Source organism: Sus scrofa, chromosome 7 (assembly GCF_000003025.6).
Source record: "Sus scrofa isolate TJ Tabasco breed Duroc chromosome 7, Sscrofa11.1, whole genome shotgun sequence".
Classification (NCBI taxonomy): Eukaryota; Metazoa; Chordata; class Mammalia; order Artiodactyla; family Suidae; genus Sus; species Sus scrofa.
In genome coordinates this window covers 34,624,920-34,646,121 of record NC_010449.5, presented here as the reverse complement: position 1 = coordinate 34,646,121, position 21,202 = coordinate 34,624,920, and the positions used below count along the sequence as shown (strand labels likewise).

General features: G+C 55.7%; 1 protein-coding gene across 1 annotated transcript in view; it reads left to right on the top strand.

The window, feature by feature from the left end:
• Positions 1-21,202, top strand: part of KCNK5 (potassium two pore domain channel subfamily K member 5) — a 38,758-nt gene that overhangs the window by 10,584 nt on the left and 6,972 nt on the right. Inside the window, exon 2 of the mRNA XM_001928254.4 lies at positions 20,567-20,678. Within this exon, the coding sequence (XP_001928289.1) occupies positions 20,567-20,678 (112 nt within the window). The remainder of the gene's footprint in view (positions 1-20,566; positions 20,679-21,202) is intronic.

Below are 21,202 nucleotides of genomic sequence, written 5' to 3'. Positions count from 1 at the left end.
CCTTGGCCTTCCCATGGGTCTCTGCAGACCCCGTTCACCTGCGCCGCCTTCCGAGACTTCTGTGAGGTCTGGTGGTGAAACGCCATCCCATTTGTTAGATGGTGAGACGCTGGGACAGATTGTCTCTAGAACCAGGCTCGGGTTCACCTAGATCTGCTTGCCCAGGTCCAGAGCCGTTCTTTCCCAAGCCACCACGAATCCCCTTTGGAATGGCCTTTAAATCAAAATCTTGATGTGCGCTGGCCTCTAGAGCACCTCTCACTTATGGTGAGGGGACTAGCCTGCCTGGCCTCTGAACCTGCCCAGCACAGCCCACCCTTGAGCACTAGCTCCCCCAACCACCTGAGACTTTTTTTCCTGGGATAAGAGACAAAGGTTGAAACCGTGCTGAAACAGAGGCTCAGAAAGAAGGATGTTTTTCGGGGCCATCCAGAGCCCAGGGCAGAAATGATACGATGCCTCCCCAGGGAGTTTCGCCATCATGGGACCCTGCTCCCCAGGTGTTTGAACCCAGGAAGCTGTAGTTGGCTGGTTTCCTGGGAGCCCAGAGCCCAGCCACCTTGGAGGCCAGCAGGGAAGACTGGTGGGGGAGGGGGGGCGGCTCCGGGCACCACTCCCAGCAGCAAATCATAAAATGTGAGGCTGGAGGGAGCTTAGTGGTTATCTAACTAGCCTCCCTTTACAGCCCTGAGCCAAGGCCCAGACCTTGGGAGGTTATGTAACTTTTCCAAGGTTATGTTGCTCGCCAGGGTGGGGGAAGTACAATAAAGAAATAGGGAGAAGTGGGGCAATTTGGGAAGGCTTCTTGGAAGCAGCGGCCAGAGGAGGTGGAAGGTGGTCACTGCCGCAGCAGTGAAGGGAGCCCGAGAGAGTGAGATTGGGACCCCCGACTCAGAAAACCCTCCCTGGCTTCTTCCCCAGACCAAGAGCCAAGGTCCCTTCCAGGGGCCTAGGTGATGGACTCTGCTCCCTTGTGGTCTCGCTTCTTTCCAGAGCCCCACCCTCCATCGCAGCTACGGTACAGACATGCAGGTGGGGAGGCATTCTCAAACCCTGCATGCTCATACTGAGTTTCAACCTTTACCAAGAACTCGGGTCTGGTGTTCCTGTTGTAGCTTAGCAGGTTAAGAACCCGACTAGTATCCATGAGGATGCAGGTTCAATCCCTAGCCTCACTCAGTGGGTCAAGGATCCGTGGTGGCCGCAAGCTGCGGTGTAGGCTGCAGGTGCGGCTCAGATCTGGCATTGCTCTGGCTGTGGCATTGGCCTCCCTCAGCGGCAGCTCCGATTCAACACCTAGCCTAGGTACTTCCGCAGGCTGCACCTGCAGCCCTCAAAAGACAAAAGACAAAAAGAAGAACTCAGGTCTATGTCCACTGATAATGTCTGTCACCCTGCGGGTGGTGGCAGAGGGAGGCGTCTGGGAGACACTCCACAGCAGCGCTGCAGCTGGCACCTGATGATGGAAAGGCCTGTGAGGGGCCATTGCCACATCGCCTTGGTTCCCAGCAAGGGGAAGATAGGTGCTGTGGGGGAAACTCATTTTGCAGAAAAGGCGACTGAGACAGGAAGGATTAAAGGAGTTCGTTATTCAAGGTCACACAGCTGGTTCGTGGCCTGAACCCAGGCCTGCTGGGTCCAGAGCCAGGGCCCTGCAGAGTCGCCCCGTTTAGACTCCGTGGTGTCCTAAATCAGCAAGGCCACCAGCCCCTCCTAGAGCCTGGGTTTCCTCCTTGGGCCAGGTTGCCTCCAGTTCGGCGGAAGCGCGCCCCACACCCACACTGGCCCTTTGCGGAGCCCTGCTCTCTTCAGCCTTTGCGAGTTCTGACACCACTGTTTCCTGACCACACTGACCATATATAGGATGGTTTGCCATTTTCCGTGTGAAAAGTTCTAAAGCAGGATAAAAACCCCACCCCGTTCCTCTGTCATCCTTACAGACCTCTCAGGCTCTGACCCTTCACACAGGATTTGTGGGTCAGGGGACCCTGAGATCGCACTCTGGAGAAAGAATCGAGGACCCGGAGTGGGAGCGCAATTTCCCCTTGGCCGTGGGGCTCCTATCTGAGTCCCCCCATTACCTGCCTCCTCCCTGGCAGCTAAACCCACACTGTGGCGTGCGTCCCACTTGGCTTCTGCACCTGGGGAGGGAGCAGCCTTCGTCTTGCCTGTCTTGGGGGGGTGTAAGCGCCACTCAGATCTGCCTGCATCACTGGGGACAGAGGCTGGCTATTTTGCAGCATGCAGGGGACCCCGGGCGGGACCTTCCTGGACGTGGATGTTGATTTTGGCTTAGGTGCCCCTTGTGTCCAATGCAAGGTTCTTGTTCCTCCGGTGCCCCCCTGGGTGCAGGACAGCACCTGTTCACAGATTCCCCCTGGAGGAGAAAGAACAGCAGCCCCATCCCCTCCCCTGTTCAAATAAAACCCTCGCCTCCTGGGTCGTGGAATGCATCCTGACAGTGTTAGCTTTGGAAGGGCGCCCTCCCCTTCTCGGCATCCCGCCCCCTTTGGAGCAGCGAGTGGAAGGGCCGCCTCTGGCCCAGGGATAGTGCTGAGTGGGCTGAGCAGAGCAGGCTGCCGCAGTTAAGTGTCCTGTCAGCACCCCCCCTGGGAGCAGGAAAAGGGAGGGTGTCCTGAATATCAGCTTTTCAACACCCCACCTCCTCCATCCTCCAGACTTTAGCCACAGCCCCGAAATCCACTGATGAGTGGCCTAGGGCCTGGGGTCCAGAAGACAGGGCCGGGACCTGGCTCAGCTGACTTGCTGTGTGACCAGGACAGGTCACTGCCCCTCTGCCTCTGAGCCAAGGAACTGGATCACCAAGGCCAGTTAGATGCTTGCTGAGCTCCAGCTGTATGCTCAGTGCTAGTTCAAGGGTCGTGAGGATTGTGAGCCGTATTAGACATCATCCTTGCCTTTGAGGTTGGGGTGGGGCCCTGTGATGTACATTAAGGGTTATTGGATGGGGGCGTGGCATGTTGGAGGGGCCTCGTGTGCTCCAAGGTTGCCATGGACTTGGGTGACAGGAAGGTTCCCCTGACCCTGGGGGTTGCCTTCCTTTGAGCCCCATCATTCTCTGGGCACCTCCTTTCCCTAACATCAGAGCACATTGCACCGGGAGTCTTGCCTTGTCTGCACGCCTTTCCCTCCCAGGAGGCCTCTGCTGTGTGCATGGGCTCCCAAACCCAGCTCTGCAAGAGGGTAATGATTAATGAGCAGCTGAACCATGAAGCTCTCTCTCTTCTTTGGCCTCTGTCCCACGAGCCCTTGAAACCCAATGGTAAGACTACCAGAGCCCACCTCCAGTCTGGAAAACTCCTGTCTCTAGTCCTTCCAGCGGGGCCCACGCCTGGCCAGATTCTGACCCCCCCGCCATGGGCACAGTGCCCTCTTGGCTGGGGACACTCTGTTCTCGGTTGGGACAGGTCGATAGGCCGCCTGGAGAAGTGCGTCAGCATCTCCTGGTGTGCATCTGTCTAGACCTAGAGCTGGCTCCCCAGGGCTGGGCCAGGGCAATTTCTAAGTCTTGGGGTTGAGGGGGTGCCCTTTTGAGTCCTACTCTAGAAGGTTTCCCATCTCCACCAGGCCAGGGTTTCAGAGTTCACAGGTCTCAGTTCTGGCATGCCCTCTCTCTCTGGAGCTCCCCTGGTCTGAGAGCTGCCTGGTGAGATCCCCCATCTCTGCCACCTGCTCTGTGCTGGGGTCACTGTATACATGTCTTTTTTTTTTTTCTTTTTTTGGCCACCCTGGGGCATATGGAGTTCCCTGACCAGAGATCAGATCCAAGCCACAGTTGCCACCTGTACCACAGCTACAGCAGTGCTGGAGTCTTTGACCCACTGTGCCTGGTGGGGAATCGAACCTGTGTCTCAGCACTGCAGAGATACTGATCCCGTTGCACCACAGTAGGAACTCCTATGTACATACACTTCTTAAAATTTCTCCTTCCTAGAGTTCCTGTTGTGGCTCAGTGGGTGAAGAACCCAACTAGTATCCATGAGGATGCAGGTTCAATCCCAGGCCTTGCTCAGTGGGTTAAGGAGCCAGTGTTGCCAGGAGCTGTGGTGTAGGTGGCAGATGCGACTCGGATCCCTTGTTGCTGTGGCTGTGGCGTAGGCCAGCAGGTGCAGCTCCAATTCAACCCCTAGCCTGGGAACTTCCATATGCTGCAGGTGTGGCTCTAAAAAGAAAAAAAGTCATCTTCCCGAACCCGGTTTCTGTCTGCGTACACATGCTCCACACCCCCTCCCCGCTGCTCTGCACACAGTTTAATCTCTGCTAGGCTGACCTGGGCTCTGGGCTCTGGCCCCTGGAATGGGAGACCCTCAAACTAACCAACAGGGGCCCCTGCTGCCAGGCCTGGGGTGGAGGAGGTTTCCCAGGGCTTCCGTTGGATGTTTCTCAGGGGACTGAGCCAGGAGCCAGACTTCAATTGAGAACAAAAGCAAGCCAGGGCTGTGGGCAGCAGGAGACGCCAGTGCCACGCGTGGTATGGTGTTAGCGTCGAATCATAGAAACTCGGTGTAAAAACGGAAGGCGGGCAGCGCCGGTCGGAGGCAGGGTTATTGGTGCCTTTTTCTTTCCCTGCCTCCCTCATTTTCTGAAATGCTGTTGTCTTGCTTTTACAGCAAAGAAATTGAATTTTCCTAAAGGGTAGGCTGCACGCATATGGCATCAGCTGCTTCTCCACTGGCTATTTTTAACGTGGGGGTACACGAAGCACAAACAAACACGGTTTTAACGGTGCATACTCTGAAAACTAATATCGCTCCTGAAATTGCTAAATAGTGTGCTGTTATGACGTTTAGATTGAGCTGCCAGAGGTGTGACTTCCTGAACAGCAGTGCTGATGAGGCCTTTGAGGGGGAGGGTCTCAAAGAAGGGGGAGGCCAGGTGGGCTCTCAGTCTGCGGACCAAGAAGCTTGAGAGTGGACATGACGGTGGGTAGTCACCAAGAAGAGAGTGTGCCTGGGAGAGGGAGAGGCCTGGCAGAGCTGGGGAAGCCCCAGGGGCTGCCCCAATGTTGGGGGTCAGTGTCCCCTACGAGGGGACAGACAAGTATTTTCTTGGCCTCAGCGTGTATCCAGCTCTTCCAGTTCCCAAGGGGGCCCGAGAAAAACCTTGCTTTGCTTTTTGTTTCCGTTTTGGTGGTGTTGTTTTAGGGCTGCACCTGCAACATGTGGAAATTCCCAGGCTAGGGGTCGAATCAGAGCTGCAGCTGCCGGCCTAGGCCATAGCCACAGCCACAGCCGTGCCAGATCTTAACCTACTGAGCAAGGCCAGGGATCGAACCCGCATCCTCATGGACACTGTGTCAGGTTCTTAACCTGCTGAGCCACAGTAGGAACTCCTTGCCTTTTTGGATTACCAAAAAATGCAGAGTTCTCTTGTGGCACAGTGGGTTAAGGATCCGGCATTGTCATGGCGTGGCTTTGGTTACTGCAATGGTGCAGGTTCAACCCCTGGTCTGGGAACATCCAAGTGCTTCAGACATGGCCAAAAAAACCCCCCAAACCAGAAGCACAGGTAAGGTTTGGGATAGCTGGGGACCACGTGTGTAATTCAGAGTCACGAGCCTGCTGTATATCATGGCCCAAGGCTTGGGTGAACCCAGGGACCAGGGACAGGGGCGGGGGAAAAGTCGGCTCTGCCAAGGTAGGGTGTGTTGTGTTTGCATCAGTAGGGAAACTAGCACCCGCAGGTCGCTAATTAATTTTAATTTTAACATGATGTTACTATTGTGACTTTTATTTTTTAGTGAAGATGAATAACATTAAAATGTAGCTCCTCAGTCACCTGGCCACGTTCTTAGGGCAGAGGAGCCACAGGGGACAGAGAACCTTCCGTCCACACAGAGAGTTTTGTTGGGCAGGGCTGGAGAGTGCTGATGGGATCTGTTGAGGCTGCTCCTGGTACCTTGGGGTCTAGTCAAATTCCATCCTGCTCTGGGGTGGGTGAGGGGAAGGCTGGCCTGTAGCCTTGGACTGGGGAGGGTGTTGTGAGAACATGGGGGGAGGGGGACCTGCCCCATCCCACCCACCCACTGGGAAACTGGCAGAGCGTCCCCACCTCTGGTTTACGGAAAGCGTGGGTTTGCTCCCATCTGTTGACTGCCCAGCCCCTGCGGTCCCATCAGACTCAGATGAGGGACCATCCTGGCCTCCCCGGTGGCTCGTTGGCTCATCTGCTGCTTTCTTGTGCTGTCCTGGCCACTGTCGTGAAACCTCTCCCGTGTGCCCGCTGCCTGTCCCTTGTTAGACTGGAGGTCCTCCTGGGCACCCGGGCAGGGCCTGTGTCTTTCTCTCTTCCCTGGTTCTGCCCACAGCATTAGGGCACAGGGCTGGGGCTTGGCAAAGACTTAAGGAATCTGGCAGTTCCTGACCTGGAGCTGCAGAATGCAAGGAAAGCTTGCCCGGGCCTCTGGTGGGGTTGGTGGTCCTGCATGGGGGTTGAGGGCTGGGGTCTGCCCAGATGTGGCACGTGTAGGGAAAATGGCCCAGGGCCTCAAGGTGGGAGTGACAGTGAAGGGGACGCTGTTCCCACCTTGTCCTCCTATCACCCTGAGCTTCCTGGGGATTGACCATGGAGCAGAGAGCAGGCTGTGTCCTGGGAGCCCACTGCTGGGTCCCTGGTTTAGCCTTCAGCTGCTCAGGTCAGATGGCTGTCTTCAACAGACGTGAAGATAAGTGGACCTCCCTGGCTGGGCCTGAGAAAAAGCTACCCCAGCTGCCACTCAAAGTACTTCATGGGAAACTGGGTTCTGCAGGGGGACAGGATGCAGCCACTTGAGGAGCGGGTCTTGCTCCCCTGCTGACCGTTGCATGACTTGGAAATCTGGTGGCATTTGCTTTCCTGTCTTTGAGCCTCTTCTGGCCACACACAATGCACAGGGAGACTGGGAGAAAGCCTATCCCCCGGAGCCGTGGGCTTTTAGAAGCTGGGAGTTCAGAGTCAGGGGCATCTCAACTTTGCCTGTGCACCTGCTTCATGCACTTCACGGTCACAGCTGCCGAGCCTCTGGACCCGTAACCCGGTGCATTGTTGGGGAGACAGCGTCACTCCAGTGAAGAAACTGAGGTCATGACTTTCAGGGCTGGGAAATGGCTGGTGCTGGGCAAGACCTGGGTGTCGAATGTTCCGGCATGCTCCTAAGGAGATGGAGGGCTGCCAGAGTTTGGGTGGGTGTTAGGGAGCTAAGCAGTCTTGGAAAATGCTCTTGCTTAAAACCCGCAGCCCTGGTGAAGGAGAGAGAGAGAGAGAGAGAGAGAGAGAGAGAGAGAGTGTGTGTGTGTGTGTGTCTGTGTCTGTGTCTGTGTCTGTGTCTGTGGAAAGTCCGTCCGGGTTCTTTCTGCCTTTCTTTCACAGCAGGGCTGTCTCAGAGTCAGGATTCTCTCCCTGTGCCATCAGGAGAGTTTCCATTTCCTGTGGCCCAGTCTGTCCCTGGGCCTGGGCCCCAGGTTGAAGGACGGGAGGTTTTTCTAACCCCCACACCCCTCACCTCACCGGCCTCTCTGTGCAAGGAGGGCTGGCTGTACTTTTCCATACCTTCAGCACAAAACAGCTCTGTGTTGCTTCACCCTCCTCAGGCCTCCGTCAGCCGGGGACAGGAGGTGGGCGGGGGACTGTCCCTGCAGCGTGGAAAAGGCAGGGGTGGCTGTGCCTTTGTGCTTTTGTGACAACCTGGGCAGAAAAGGCAGGGAGGCAAGTGGCCCGGGTCGGGGTGGGGGTGGGACACCAGTTGCATGTCACAGGCTCCGTTCCTTTCCCACACTATCTGGGGATCCCTTTTGATCTCCAAGTGGGGGCCTCGGTGGCCCGAGCCCCTGGTGCAGCTGATGTGGTGAGGTCTGTGTCCAGCAGTTGGCGTGGGGGGAATGAGGAGTCTGCCCTTGGGGGCAAAATGCCCCTTGCATCTGGCCCAGTGATTTTCAGTTGTCAGCACCATGGTCTCCACTCTTGGCTCTAATCGTGACTCCGTCTTCCTCTGGGGTTTGATCTGGGATTGGAGTAGGGGGCATGGAGGCAGAAGGCTCGCCACCCGGCAGAGTACCATCCATCCCCAAATGCCTGTGCCAGGTCGCTGGTTGTTTCTTGCACAATGTATTCCAGAGACGTCGGAGGCCAGCTGTTGTCCGTCTCCAGCTGGAGACTGAACCCAAGGAAATGGGCTTGGACGGCAGCCGGGGGGATTTAGGTTAGAGTCAGACAATAAGGAAGGATTTTGTGACAGGTGCTTGGCCCTCAGGAGGATCGCAGAGGGGGCTGGGGGTCGGCTCATGCTTGGAGGCTGCGAGGCCAGGCTTGGGTGGGAAGGTGTGTAATAAACAGGCGGTGACGGTTATCTCGTAGGCGGCGGAAACTCGGCTGCCACCCCTCAAGCAGGATACCACCACTGCCTCGTATCCCTCTGGGCTTTTTTTTTTTTTTTTTCCATTAATGAGGAAGTTTACAGTGTAACCATCTGGTCATCTTAAACACATTATAATAAATGGGTAGACTTAATAATCCCTTATCATCAGAACCCTCGCCTTCAAGGATGGGCAGTTACTTATTACCTGGAGCTGCCAGCCGCAGGTGAAGGGAGGGGAGAGGAGGAAGGAGCGGGAGAGGCTGCTTTCCTGGGGCCCCTGGGTGGGCAAGGTTTGCCAGTGGTTTGGGGTCCTCTGCCGGGTAAGAGGTTGGGGTGTCAGCCACACCCTTCTCCAAGGGCACGGTGTACCCAGGAGGGATGAATGTGGTGGGGTTGGGGGTAGCTTGCATGGAAGGGGAGACTGGGGGTGCTGGTGATGAGGAAGGAGCTTCTTCCTCAGGATTCCAGCAAGGGGGCCCTGGGCAGGCGGCTCTGTCCAGGGGAACAGGGCTGGCAGCCCCCAGGGCCTGGGAGAGGTTTTTCCTTCCTTCCCAGTGCTGGAGGGGTCATAAAGCCAGGGACATGCACGGGAGGACCTGTGCCCCCAGCCAAGATGTCCCCCCCCCCGCCAGCCTCTTTCCTCCCGAATCTTGATGGTTCCAAAGTCTGCAGTGCAGCTGACTCACCAGGGCTAGGACCGTTGTGGGCTCTGGCCTTGCATGCAGGTGGGGTGGTGAGAGGTCAGGAGAGGGCACGGAGCAGAAAAACACAAAGTCATCCACCCGGTAGGATGGATGCCCACCTCATCCCACCAGAACTGACGTCAGATACAGCACCTGCACCCACCTCCGTGCCCTGGAAGGCGTGGGTTTGGAAGGCATACATCTCGGAGACTCAGTCGTTTATTTGGCAGATACTGAGCATCTGCTAGTGCCAGGTTCTGTTCTGGGAGGGACAGATGAGTGAAACCGGCCTTCAGAGCTCACAGCTTATTCGGGAGAGATAAACAGTACGCCAGAGAGCACGTACCTAATGGAAGGTCCCCCGACCAAGAGTAGTGTCTCAAGCCCTGATCTTGCAGGAAGGAAGGCAGTGCTGGTGGCATCTAGCCAGCTCTTCGTGTCCACAGCTCCGAGGAACCCTCAGAATGGAGGTGACCTCCCCCTCCCCCTGTTCTGCCCAGTGCACATTTCACACTGTGACGCCCACCCCTGAACTGTGCATGGTTTCACATAATCTGCACCCCAACTCCAGGAGGGGTACCCCCACTCTCCAGGGATGGAAGAGCTCAGACTGGTGAGAGGACGTGCCCCAGGTGACGGGCTAGTAGGAGAGAGCCAGGAGCTGAACCCATGTGCATCTGCTCCAAAGCCCAGGCTGTTCCCCCTCTGCCCCCGTGCTGCCTGCAGAGGGTCCCAAACGTGATGTCTGTGGTTTTGCAGTTGGATTAGCCGTCCAGCTTGTGTGGGCCAGGCCAGTGTACAGAATGGGGGCCCCAAAGAACGGGAAGCCAGCTGGCACAGGGTGGGGCCTCCAAGCTGCCGAAGCACCAGATCTCTCCTTCAGGTCGGCAGCTCAGGATGAGGAGATGGCGAGTCAGCAGGTTCCGTGACCTGCTCTGGGGCCTGCTTGAGGGCACTTTTTAGAAACGTTGAGGGCAGGTGACTTCCCATGTCTGCTTCTTCCACCTCACTGCTGGGGGTCGGGGGCTGGGGGGTGAACCTAAGGCACCTCTAGGGGAGGGGATGGGGGAAGCCCAAGCATATGCTCATCCCAGATAATCTCAGGTTTGGAGCCATGGGTTGACTGCACACCGTTTTATAGCTCTATGTCACCTGTCACCTGTGTCTGCCTGTCTGCTGTCACCTTCCCTGCTCCACTTTGGTTGGCTTTCTCAGCCCAGTCCCAGAAGAGGTGGGGGGGGGGTCTGATTAGTTGGTGGAAAGGCCCTTAACTGAGAGTCCGGGGGCTTCTGGCTGGTCCTTCTCTGTGCTTTGTCATCAGCTTGCTGTGTGACTTCTTCTGTATCACTAGCCCTCTCTGATTAGGGCTACAAAATGGGAATAATAAATAATATTTCGCCTGCCTTACTTACAAGATTTTGAGTCTCACATGAGACTAGGGCCAGCGGAGCTGTGGGTATGAAAGGGGCCTGATGAGTGGCATCTGGGCCGGGAGGAGGTAGCTGCGGGCTTTGCCCTCCTTAGCTTTGTCACAGAGGAACTGATGGGACCCAGAGAGCTTTGCTGGCTTCGCTGGAGAGGACAAGCCAGGAGCCAAATCCTCTGCAGGGACTTCTTCTTCCCTTTCCCCCCCTTTTTTGACGCCCCATGCATATGGAGTTCCCTGGCCAGGGATCAGATCCAAGCCGCAGTCTTTACCTATGCCGCAGCTGCAGCAACGCCGGGTCCTTAACCCACTGTGCCAGGCCAGGGATTGAACCTGTGTCCTAGCGCTCCCAAGATGCCATCCATCCCGTTGCCCCACCACAGGACTCCTGCAGGGACCTCTCACTCCCTAGTGACCCACACCCCTAGGGGAAAAAGAGGGTATTCTGCATACCTGGCATGTTTGAGGGGTCCTGGCTGAATAAGTTCCTGCCTAGTTGTTAACTAGTTGTTAACCTGCTAGTTAGGAGATGTCTCTGGCCTCAAAGTAGAAAGATGTCAGACACTCCCAGGATTCTGGGGCTGGGGAAGGGGCCCGATTGTGTGAATCCAGGCTGAGCATCCTGGAGGGGGAAGAGATCCCAGCGCAGAGTTGGGGGCAGTGGTTGTGAATTGGGGGTAGAGAAAGAAGCTGCAGGTGGATGAAGAGTGTCCCTCTTGTCATTTAAGCCTCCCTGGATGGTCCACCTGCCCTGAGTTCTGGAGAAGATGAGGCAGGGAGGCAGGAGGCGTATTTTGAGAACATGGCTCCAGAGGGTCCTATGGCCTGTTTGTTGGGGCGGGGGGTTCTTTCCTCCTCCCCAGGTTCAGCTTTCAGGCAGTGGTGCTGTGGGACCCGGGACCGGGCCCTTGAGGTCCACTGGGTCTGAGCGCACAGGGATTTCCAGCCTGACTCGTCCACTTAGCCTGAGAACACTTGCTGACATCTCATCCTGAGCTTGGACCCCACCAGCCCTTCTCTGTTTGCTTTAGCCAAACCTGCAGCCCTCCCAGGTCAGCCAGTCCCTGAGGTCCTCTGGCCCGGCCTCAGCTCTCATGGGAGGGACGCCTGGCTGCCCCCGGGGGGAGGGGGGAATGTTAGCATCCCAGCCTGAGAACAATGGGGGCAGGGTCACCTGCCTTGTTTTCATTGTCCCTCCTGAGTGCCGACAGGACTCCCGGGCCTGAGAAAGTCGGAAACCCAGAGGTTTCTGCTGAAAATGCGCTCACCTCTGGCACGGGCTTTCCCCACGGGCGTGAGACCTCCCCGTGCCACCGAGCTCTGCAAAAGCTGCTGAGAGATGGCCCAGGAGGGGAAGCCCAAGGGTGGACGGAAGGACAGTCGTACATCCATGGCTGCCGTGCTGACTCCAGGGGGGCTGGACTGGGCTTTCCCCGAAACAGGGAGGGAGGATGGTTTGGGTCCAGGACAATGGTATGTTTTTTTTTTTTTTTTTTTTTTTTTTTTCTTTTTAGGGCTGCACCTGCGGCATATGGAAGTTCCTGGGCTAGGGGTCGAATCGAAGCTGCAGCTGCTTATACCACAGCCACAGCAACGCCAGACCTGAGCCATGTCTGCGACCTACCCCACAGCTCACGGCAATGTTGGATCCTTAGCTCACTGAACCCACTGAGCGGGGCCAGAGATGGAGACTGCAACCTCATGGATACCAGTTGGGTTCATTACTGCTGAGCCACAGTGGGAACGCCCAGGACAATAGTTCTGGAATTAGCTGTGCATGCTATTAGAGTCACCTGGGCAGCTTTTAAGCATCCTACTTCCCGGTGCACACCCCAGGCCGTTTCCGTCTGAATCTCGGGGTTGGACCCAGGCATGAATATTTCCCCAAGCTTCCCCGGCTGATCTCCACGTGCACTCCAGGTTAAGAAGCAGCAGTGTGGCAACCCCCTCAAGTGGGCACTGTGGGGGTGCGATACCACTTTCCATCTTGCCCAATGAAGGAGTGTAGGTTTCTGGGGCTGGGGGGTTAATCTAGGTGTGGCGACACTGTAGGGGATCGTTTTTGTACACAGCCCACCCTCTCCTCCCCTGGCATCGTCTGATTGGCTACTTCTGCTCCCGGCTGAGGCAGGGCAGCCTGGCCAGCACCAGACACATTCCTTTAAGGACCAAGGCACAGTGAGGTGGCTTCCTCGTCCTGCCGTGGGACTGGGGGAATGAGGGAGGAAGGAAGTATGATGAGGAATAGGGCAGCGCGGCTCCCTGGGGGCTCAGGAAGAGCTGGAGCTGGTGGCCAGTGAGCTGAGTCCTGGGAATGAAAACGTGTTTTCTTGAATGTGCTGTGGATTCCCCGGGAGCTTGGGAGGTGCTGAACTGGGCCCCCAAAGTCATGATTCTGGGCAGAGGAAGATGTGAATTGTAGAGAAGTGTCACCTGCCAAGGCAGTGTCATCATAGGCCAACCTTCTCAGTGCGTGGAGATCAAGGGTTCCTTGAGAATCTCGGCAAGCCACTTAAGCTAAACCCGGGTCTCCAGACCCTATGAATCCTAGGGTACCAACCAAGTCTCTGGCAATTTGTCTTTCCTTTTTTTGGCTAAAAACATTATCACTATCAGAGTAGGCACTGGGAGCAACTCTGAAATTGCAGATAAGCAAAACAGAAGTTAAAGTCCACATTGCAAGAGCCCAGGTCTGGTGTTACTGAGACGAGGTGTGGCCCTGGCCCCTGGTCCCTGAACCTGCCCCACAGACACCTGCTCCCCGCCTGGTAGAGACAGGGCCAAGTGAACCAGGCCTGCAGCTGGTGCAGGTGTCAGGGAGGCACCATTGGGCCCTTGCCAATGCCCTGCTCATAAATTGGGCCTGCCCTCCCGGCCACACCCGGTCACCTGGGCTGCAGGGAGCGAGCAGGGGTGGGGTGAGGAATACCGAGGATGCCTTCTCCCTGCCCTCGCATCCTCCCTCCTGAGTGGGGAGCTGGAAGGCTGAGCCCAGCACCCACACCTGACACCCCCACTAAGGTTAACCACTCCACACCCAGGTCAACTGCACAGAATACCTGCGAGTGGGGCCCAGGGCCCCTCCCCCACCCCAATCAAGGCAGGTTTGAGAAACTGAGTCAGAGGCTGAGAGAGGGAGAGTGAGAGGGAGTGAAGATGGCTGAGGGCTTAGCCAATTGCCTTCAGTTCTCTAATTTGTCTCGGGAAGAAGAGAGGTGACAGGTGCTCGCCTTCTCTCTGAGATACTTTGCCTCTGCCCACAGTCCCCCAAAGACACTCAGATGAAGGGCTTGCTGGACAAGCAAGGGCTCCCCACCAGCCCCCTGGGAAGTTGTGTCCTAGAGACCCGGCTTCACTCCTGTAGTTGAGAAGCCCACCCTGTGTCCCTCTTCCCCTCCCCCCTACTCTGGACGACACACAGGCTAAGAACCAGTAGCCTGGGGTCACACCCCAGCGCTACCACTGCCTCGAAAGCTACTCAATTAGCCTCTCCGCCTCATTTTCCTCAACTGTAAAAGGGGTAGTAGTACCTATGTTACAAGACTCTAAAGACTCCACAAGCTGTGTGATTTAAAGTGCTTTGAGTTCCCTGGCGGCTCAGTGGGTTAAGGATCCGGTGTGCCACTGCTGTGGCACAGGTTGGATCCTTGGCCCAAGAATTTCCTCATGCTGTGGGCATGGCTAAAAAAGGGCTTTGATGGGTGCTTGTCATAAAATAAGTGCTCAGATACCAGCCACTATTCAAATATGAGCTATCATGATTTGTGCAATAAGCAGTAGTAACCGTGCCCTCCCACCTCCCAGCGTGGCTGGATGGGCACCATCAAGGTTCCTCCCTCCGTGCCCTGCACCATGCACACACGACCACGGCCTCAATTCCCCTTCCAGGCCAGAGGGACCGGTGAGCAGAGGTGGAATGGGTCGGGGATGAATGCAGCCAGGGGTGCTGAGGGATGTTCTCGTGTGTATGTCAGTGGGTCCAGTGGAGGCTGGTGTCCAGGAGGGTCCTTGCAGGCTGCATCCTCCATGGCAGGAAGGGGCCAGAGTGTCACTCTGCCTCGAGATCTGGAGGCAGGGTCGGGAGTGGCCCTCTAGGTGCTGCTTAACTGCCGCCCCCAGGCAGGCGGCCCCCCCTTGGCTGTTAAAGGTTTCCACCACCGACCTAATAAAGTGCCCGGGTCTGTGGGGTCTGTGGGTGGGCAGCAGGCCCTCCCTGAACAGCCTACTCAGCAGGGTGAGTCTCCAGGGAGGGGAGGCCTGGCAGCTGCCTCTGCTCTGGAACCTGGGTTCCCAGAGGCACAAGGTGCCATCTGATTTCGCAGACAGTGGAGGTTCTGGGAAGATGGGGTCAGGACGGCGCGTTGTCTGAAGCCACGTCAGGGGCATGAATGTCACTTCCCAGAGGGCTGGGGTCGGAGTGGATGGACTGGTTTTGGGGCACTGTTTTTCCAGCTGCCACGAAGGGTGGAGGGATCTCTGGCCTCCTTCCTGTGGCCTGTGTGGAACAGAGGCAGGATTCCCATCGGCTAGGACCCAGCCAGGAGCCAGCAGGGCCGGGCTCCCCTCCTGGCTTCCTTGCTTTGAGCACCCTGACCTCAGGCTACTTACTTAACCTCTCAGCCTTAAACCCTCATTTGCAAAATGGAAAAAATGATGGTGTCTTCCCACCAGGATTCTTTTCCTCGTTAAATGAGCTGAAGGCACATAAAACGCTCAGGGTAACATTTGGTGCATAGTAAACCCTCAGTAAATCACAGCTGCTTTATTAGGAGGATGACAGGTCTGTCCCCAAACAAGAGCCGGTCTGGGCTGTGTGCGGGCAGCGGGGGAGGGGGGAATCCCTCTCTCCCATCCCCCTCCAGCATTAGGTGGAAAATGAAAATACTGTCTTGTGTGAACTGGGGAGCCAAGTTAAAGAATCCTGCGAGTGAACAGGGGCCACCCCCTCCCGAGCAGGCTGTTTCCCTAACCCCGGGGGACAGGACGCTGTGTCTGATGGCTCCCCATGACTCTCCCTCACCCAGGGATGACCCCAGCCTCTCTGTTCTGGGGGACCTCCTCTCTCGGCCGGTGGGACCCTGGCCGGCCCAGAGCCACAGCCACACGGGGTGGGAAGAGGGAGCTGGCAGCCCAAGTTCACACCAGACCTCTCTCCCCAAGCCTTGCTTTCCTCATCTGTCCAGGGATGCTCGGCAGAGTTGCAGGATGAGTCAGGCAGGGGGTGTATAAAGATGCGGCAAGCAGTGTGTCTGACACACAGCAGCACTAAAATCCTGCCGCTCCCCAGCATGGGGCTGAGCCAGGCCAGCTGCTTGGGGCCCCGTGGGCAGAGAATAGGTGACAATCAGGGGTGCTGGGGAGGTCCAGGGAGAGCCCTGAAGGGAGGGAGCCCGGCTGACTTGCAGGAGATGGTCTGACCTCACCTGGTTCTGCCACTTAACCTCTCAGCCTCAGTCTCCTGGCGTGACCAGTGGACATAACTGTTGCCACTCTAGCCCTGGGGGGCTTGGGGCTCTTCAGAATGGCCCCCCTCCGTGGGCAAACATGGAGAGACAATGGGGGTCGAGGGGACAGGGTGTGGGGATTGGCTCCCACAGGGGACAGAGACTGAGGCTTTGGGCTGTGCCCCAGAGGACACGCCGCTGGCAGAGTGAAGGGCACAAAGCCAGCTTTTCTACTGCAAAGCTCCCAACTGTAATGCTTTCTTTGGTTACTCTGTTTTAGCGAGCTTTTTTTTTTTTTTAAATTCAATGAATTTCATTATATTTATAGTTTTGTGACCATCATCACAACCTAATTTTATAGCATTTCCATCCCAAACCCCCAGTCCGTCCCTCCCCCCTCAACCTGTCCCCTTTGGTAACCATAAGTTTTTCAAAGTCTGAGAGTCTGTTTCTGTTCTGCAAATAAGTTCTCTTGTATCCTTTTTTTTAGATTCCACATATGAGTGATATATGATATTTGTCTGTCACTGTCTGACTAACTTCACTTGCATGATGATTCTAGGTCCATCATGTTGCCGCAGATGCCATTATTTCATTCTTTTTTATGGCTGAGTAATATTCCATTGTAGATACGAACCATATCTTCTTTACCCACTCCTCTGTCGATAGACCTTTAAGTTGCTTCCGTGTCTTGGCTAGTGTATGTAGTACTACAGTGAACATCGGGCTACATGTGTCTTTTCTTTTTTCTTTCTTTCTTTTTTTAGGGCAGCACTGGGGGCATATGGAAGTTCCCAGGCTAGGGGTTGAAAGAGAGCTGCAGCTGCCCGCCTACACCACAGCCATAGCAACTCCAGATCCAAGTTGCATCTGTAACCTACACCACAGCTCATTGGCAACGCCCGATCCTTAACCCACTGAGCAAGGCGAGGGATTGAATCTGCATCCTCATGGATCTTAGTCAGATTTGTTAACTGCTGAGCCATGAAGGGAGCTCCACAGGTGTCTTGTCGAGTCATGCTTTTCTCCGGATAGATGCCCGTGAGTGGGATTGCTGGACCACATGCTAGTTCTGTTTGTAACTTTTTGCAGCACCTCCATACTGTTCTCCACAGCAGTTGCACCAAAGTACATTCCCACCAACTTGCTTTGCTTTGGCTGCCAGCTCTTTAGTTTGATGTTTCCTTAGCACTTCCTAAATAATTCCCAAGTCACAGGTGGCCTTTGGCAAGCCCGTGTTTCTCTGGGGGAGCCATGTGGCCATGGCAGGTGGGACTGTCCTGTGAATTGCAGGGTATTTGGCCTCTCTGGTCCCTGCCCACTTAGTGCCAGCAGTGCCCCCATCATCCACGAGAGTAGATGTGTGGGAGGCGGGATTTCCCTCCACTGCTGTACCTCTAGTGCCTGGCATAGTGCTGGCACATGCCAGGCTCCCCCTCAGGCAGCACTTCCAAACACTTCCAGAGGGTGCCACCCTCTGTTGGGAACCCTGTCCAGCCACACCTTCAACACCCCTGATGGGTGGTGGTCTCCCTGGTCTACACACCGTCCATTATCGGAAATGGATGACTGCCCAGGGAGGCCATTCGGAGGTAGCTTGTTATCCAAAAAAGCCACCCTTGGAGTTCCCATTGTGGATCAGCGGTAACGAGCCCGACTGTATCCATGAGGACGTGGGTTCGATCCCTGGCCTCTGTCAGTGGGTTAAGGATCCGGCGTTGCTATGAGCTCCGGTGTAGGTCACAGGTGCAGCTCGGATCTGGCGTTGCTGTGGCATAGGCCAGCAGCTGCAGCTCTGGTTCAACCCCTAGCCTGGGAACTTCCATATGAGGTCCTAAGAAAACCAAAAAAATGAAAAAATTCCAGTCTTGCCTGCTCTTGGCCCTTGGTCCATGGGTTAACATATGAAGTCTGACACCCAGAATGGAACGCATGTGTGGCCTGATCTGCAGAGGAAAATGGGCTCGCTGCCTCCCAGGCCCTGAACAGACAAGGTATTGACACTGCCCGAGATTGTATTTCCTTTCCTTTGGGCAGCCACCCGAGGTTTGTCAGCTTGTGGTCCGCTGAACCCCAAGAACTTTCCCCTTGGACCCTGTATCACCGGTCGGTCTCTTCTAACCCAAAGTGTAAGACATGAAAAATTTTAAAGTTAGTCCCCAGCTGCCAATTGCAGTGTGTTAGCTATCTTCCCATCCCGGCCTTGTCACAATTTTGCATCCTTCAGAGAAGACACGCGTCCAGCCGTCTGTGTCCTTACCGTGTTGTTGATGAAAAGACTGAAGAGGCCTGGCCTTTGGCATGAGCCAGAGACATCAGGCCAGGTTGATAATGATCAGTACTTCTTGGGGTTGTTTATCTGCCTTTACACGGACCCAGATTAATCCCAGTTCCACCCTGCATTTCTCTGTCTTGTCCCCATGAATATCTTCAAGCCCATCTGTTCAGCTGTGATCCAGATTGACTGCATTCCACTGAACGTCAAGGCCTTGCAGCCTGTGGAGTGGGAGATGCACTTAGCTGAGCATGACTTGCTCCGGTGAACCTGTGTTGGTGCCTCTCAGTGCCCACTGCTTCCTCTTTGAAAGCACCGAACATTCTGCTGTCTCCATGGAGGAGTCAGCAAGAGTTCAGCTTCGAGTTTCTAGCATCCACCCTTTTGAGGTGGGGGCAGCCACTTGTCTTCTGTCGCCTTTCCTGTTCCCCGAGATTCCACAGGGACGACGACCAGGGAGGCGCCCCAGTCACATCGTTCCCTGGTCAGTTGTCATCTGACAGTCCTGCTCCACGGCGGCCGGCCCCCCGCCAAGATGGGTATTGAGATAACAAAGGCTGAGGCCAAAGGGAGCCTCGCAGCTCTGCTCTCCTGCCATCTGTTTAACATTAACACCCGGGGCCCTGGGACTTTTCGTTCTCCTGCTTCGAACAGAAATTTCAGGTTTTAGAAAACCGTCTGGACGGTCCTTGACAGGACCTGTTGGCCTCTTTGTATCTGAGCCTCCCGATGCTTTTGCGTGTAAGTTGCCTGCTCAGCGCTGAGCGCAAGGTGGGGTGCAGGCAGCCACCCCGCTTCCCACTCTGCAGAGAGATGCTGGGGGAAACGGCGTGAGGAGGCAGGCCAGCGAGCTGTGTGGTTTGACGGCCTGTCATCATGGAAAATTCTTTACAGAGTCTGCAGATCCCTTTACGGGGGCTTGCAGCGGCCACTGCAAACTGCACATTCCTCCGGGGCAACCCACCCTTCCCTCTCCTTCCACCAAACTTCATTCTTGCCATGGATGAAGCTACGGTTTTTTCCATCTTCGTCTCGCTTCCATCCTTCACGCCTCTGTCCTTCCTCGGTCCTGGGCTTGACTTGTAGAGGGAATTTGGCTGAGTTTGTGGTTTCTGGGCTGATTGGCCTATTGTGGGGCTGTCCTTGGGGACAGGAGCAGGATCCCAGATGTAGAGTCGATCCTGGCCCCTACTTGGGAGCCTTCTGCCAGGACCCAGGCCCTGCCGGTGGTGGGCAGTGGTGGGCGGGGCGAATGGAGGCAGCCCTGAAGGAGGGGGAGGGGCAGGGTCTGGTCAGGAGGAAACAGGTTGGGCAGCTGTCAGTGTTTCCGCACTAGATAAGGAAGGCCACTCCCAGTGGATTTGCCCGGTGCCCTCTCACCTACTGCCCACCACGGCCGGGGGCTCCACGGGGACTGATAGCATGATTTGAAAAGTGCACACCACCTTCTGATGACCTGGCCTGGCCCAGACCTTGAAATTGCTCGGCCCAGGGCAGAGAAAGGGATCTAGAGAGAGGGAGGGAGGGAGCTTATCGGGGGAGAGGAGGGAGTTCCAGGCATGGGAGGAAGGAGGCCAGATCCCAGAGCTTAGCTACCAAGCTGACCTGAGCAGGTGTCCTGACAGTGGGGGTGAAGGGTGTGGGGTAGGGGTGTCCCCAGGCCCACCCTGCCGTAGAACACTTCTGTGGAGGCTCTCCCATCTGCATCACATCTGCCTTCTTAATGCCATGGTTCTCAAAGTGTGGCCCCTGGACCATAATATCAGCATCACCTGGAAATGAACATTCCCTGACCCCTCCCCAGACCCACTGACTCAAGCAAGCTCTGAAGGTGAGGCCCAGCAGGCTGTATTGCATAAGCGCTCAGTGTGATTCTAGTAAGTTTGAGAAGCACTGGCTCAGTGAGAGACTGAGGAGCCAGAGTACCTGGGTTCATATTCTTACCAGCTGTGTGACCTCGAGCAAATCACGTAACCTCACGTAACCTCATCGCCTAGGAGCTCCCACGTTAAGGACCTGACATTGTCTCTTAGGATCCAGGTTCCATCTCTGGCCTCACTCAGTGGGTCAAGGATCTAGTGTTGCCGTCAGGTGCAGTGTAGGTCACACATGTGGCTTGGATACGGTGTTGGGTGTTGCCGTGCCTGTGGCATAGGCCAGCTGCAGCTTCAGTTTGACCCCTAGCCTGGCAACTTCCCTATGCTGCAGATGCAGCCATTAAAAAAAAAGAAAACTTAATCACCTGTAAGTTGGAGATAATAACTGCTCCCTTGTTATTATGCTCATTAAAGAAGAATGCTTAAAAGGAGGTTCATAAAGTGCCGTCACTTAGAAAGCATCCGTAAGTCCGACCTCCTCTCTCATCTTCTTTGTCTCTCCTTTTAGATAGTGTCTGATGCTGCAGGACAGGGAGTGGCCATCACAGGGAACCAGACCTTCAACAACTGGAACTGGCCCAACGCAATGATTTTTGCAGCCACAGTCATCACCACCATTGGTAAGTCTTCTGGGACCTTCAGAATATCCACATACCTTAGAGTCCATCTCTGGTCACATGGCCTTGTTGAGGTTCAGATTAGGCCAGTTGCCCTCAGTCCTTTTGACACTTCTCTGGGTATTTAGTAGGCCCTTGGTGACTGGCCGTGCTTAGGAGACTGTTTCCAGAAGTTCTCCTGACCTGGGCTGTGGAGTAGAAACAACACAGCTGGATAGCCAGAGCCATGCAGGAGGCTGAGCAGGTTGCTCACTGCACAAACGCAGCCTATGTGTGCTCCCCAATCTGGGCATCTAGTCTGGTTATTATGAAGGCGTAACAAACCACCCCAGAAGTTAGTGGCTTAAAACACAACTTGTCATTTGTCCTTCTGTGAGTTGACTGGGTTCTGCTGGTTGGTTCCTGCTTGAGGTCTCAAATGTAGTGGCAGTGAGGGTGGCTGGGGTTGTAGTCATCCAGAAGACCAACTGGCTGGACCTCCCAGAGGGCTGCTTCTATTACATGTTCGATAGTTGATGTTGGCTTTG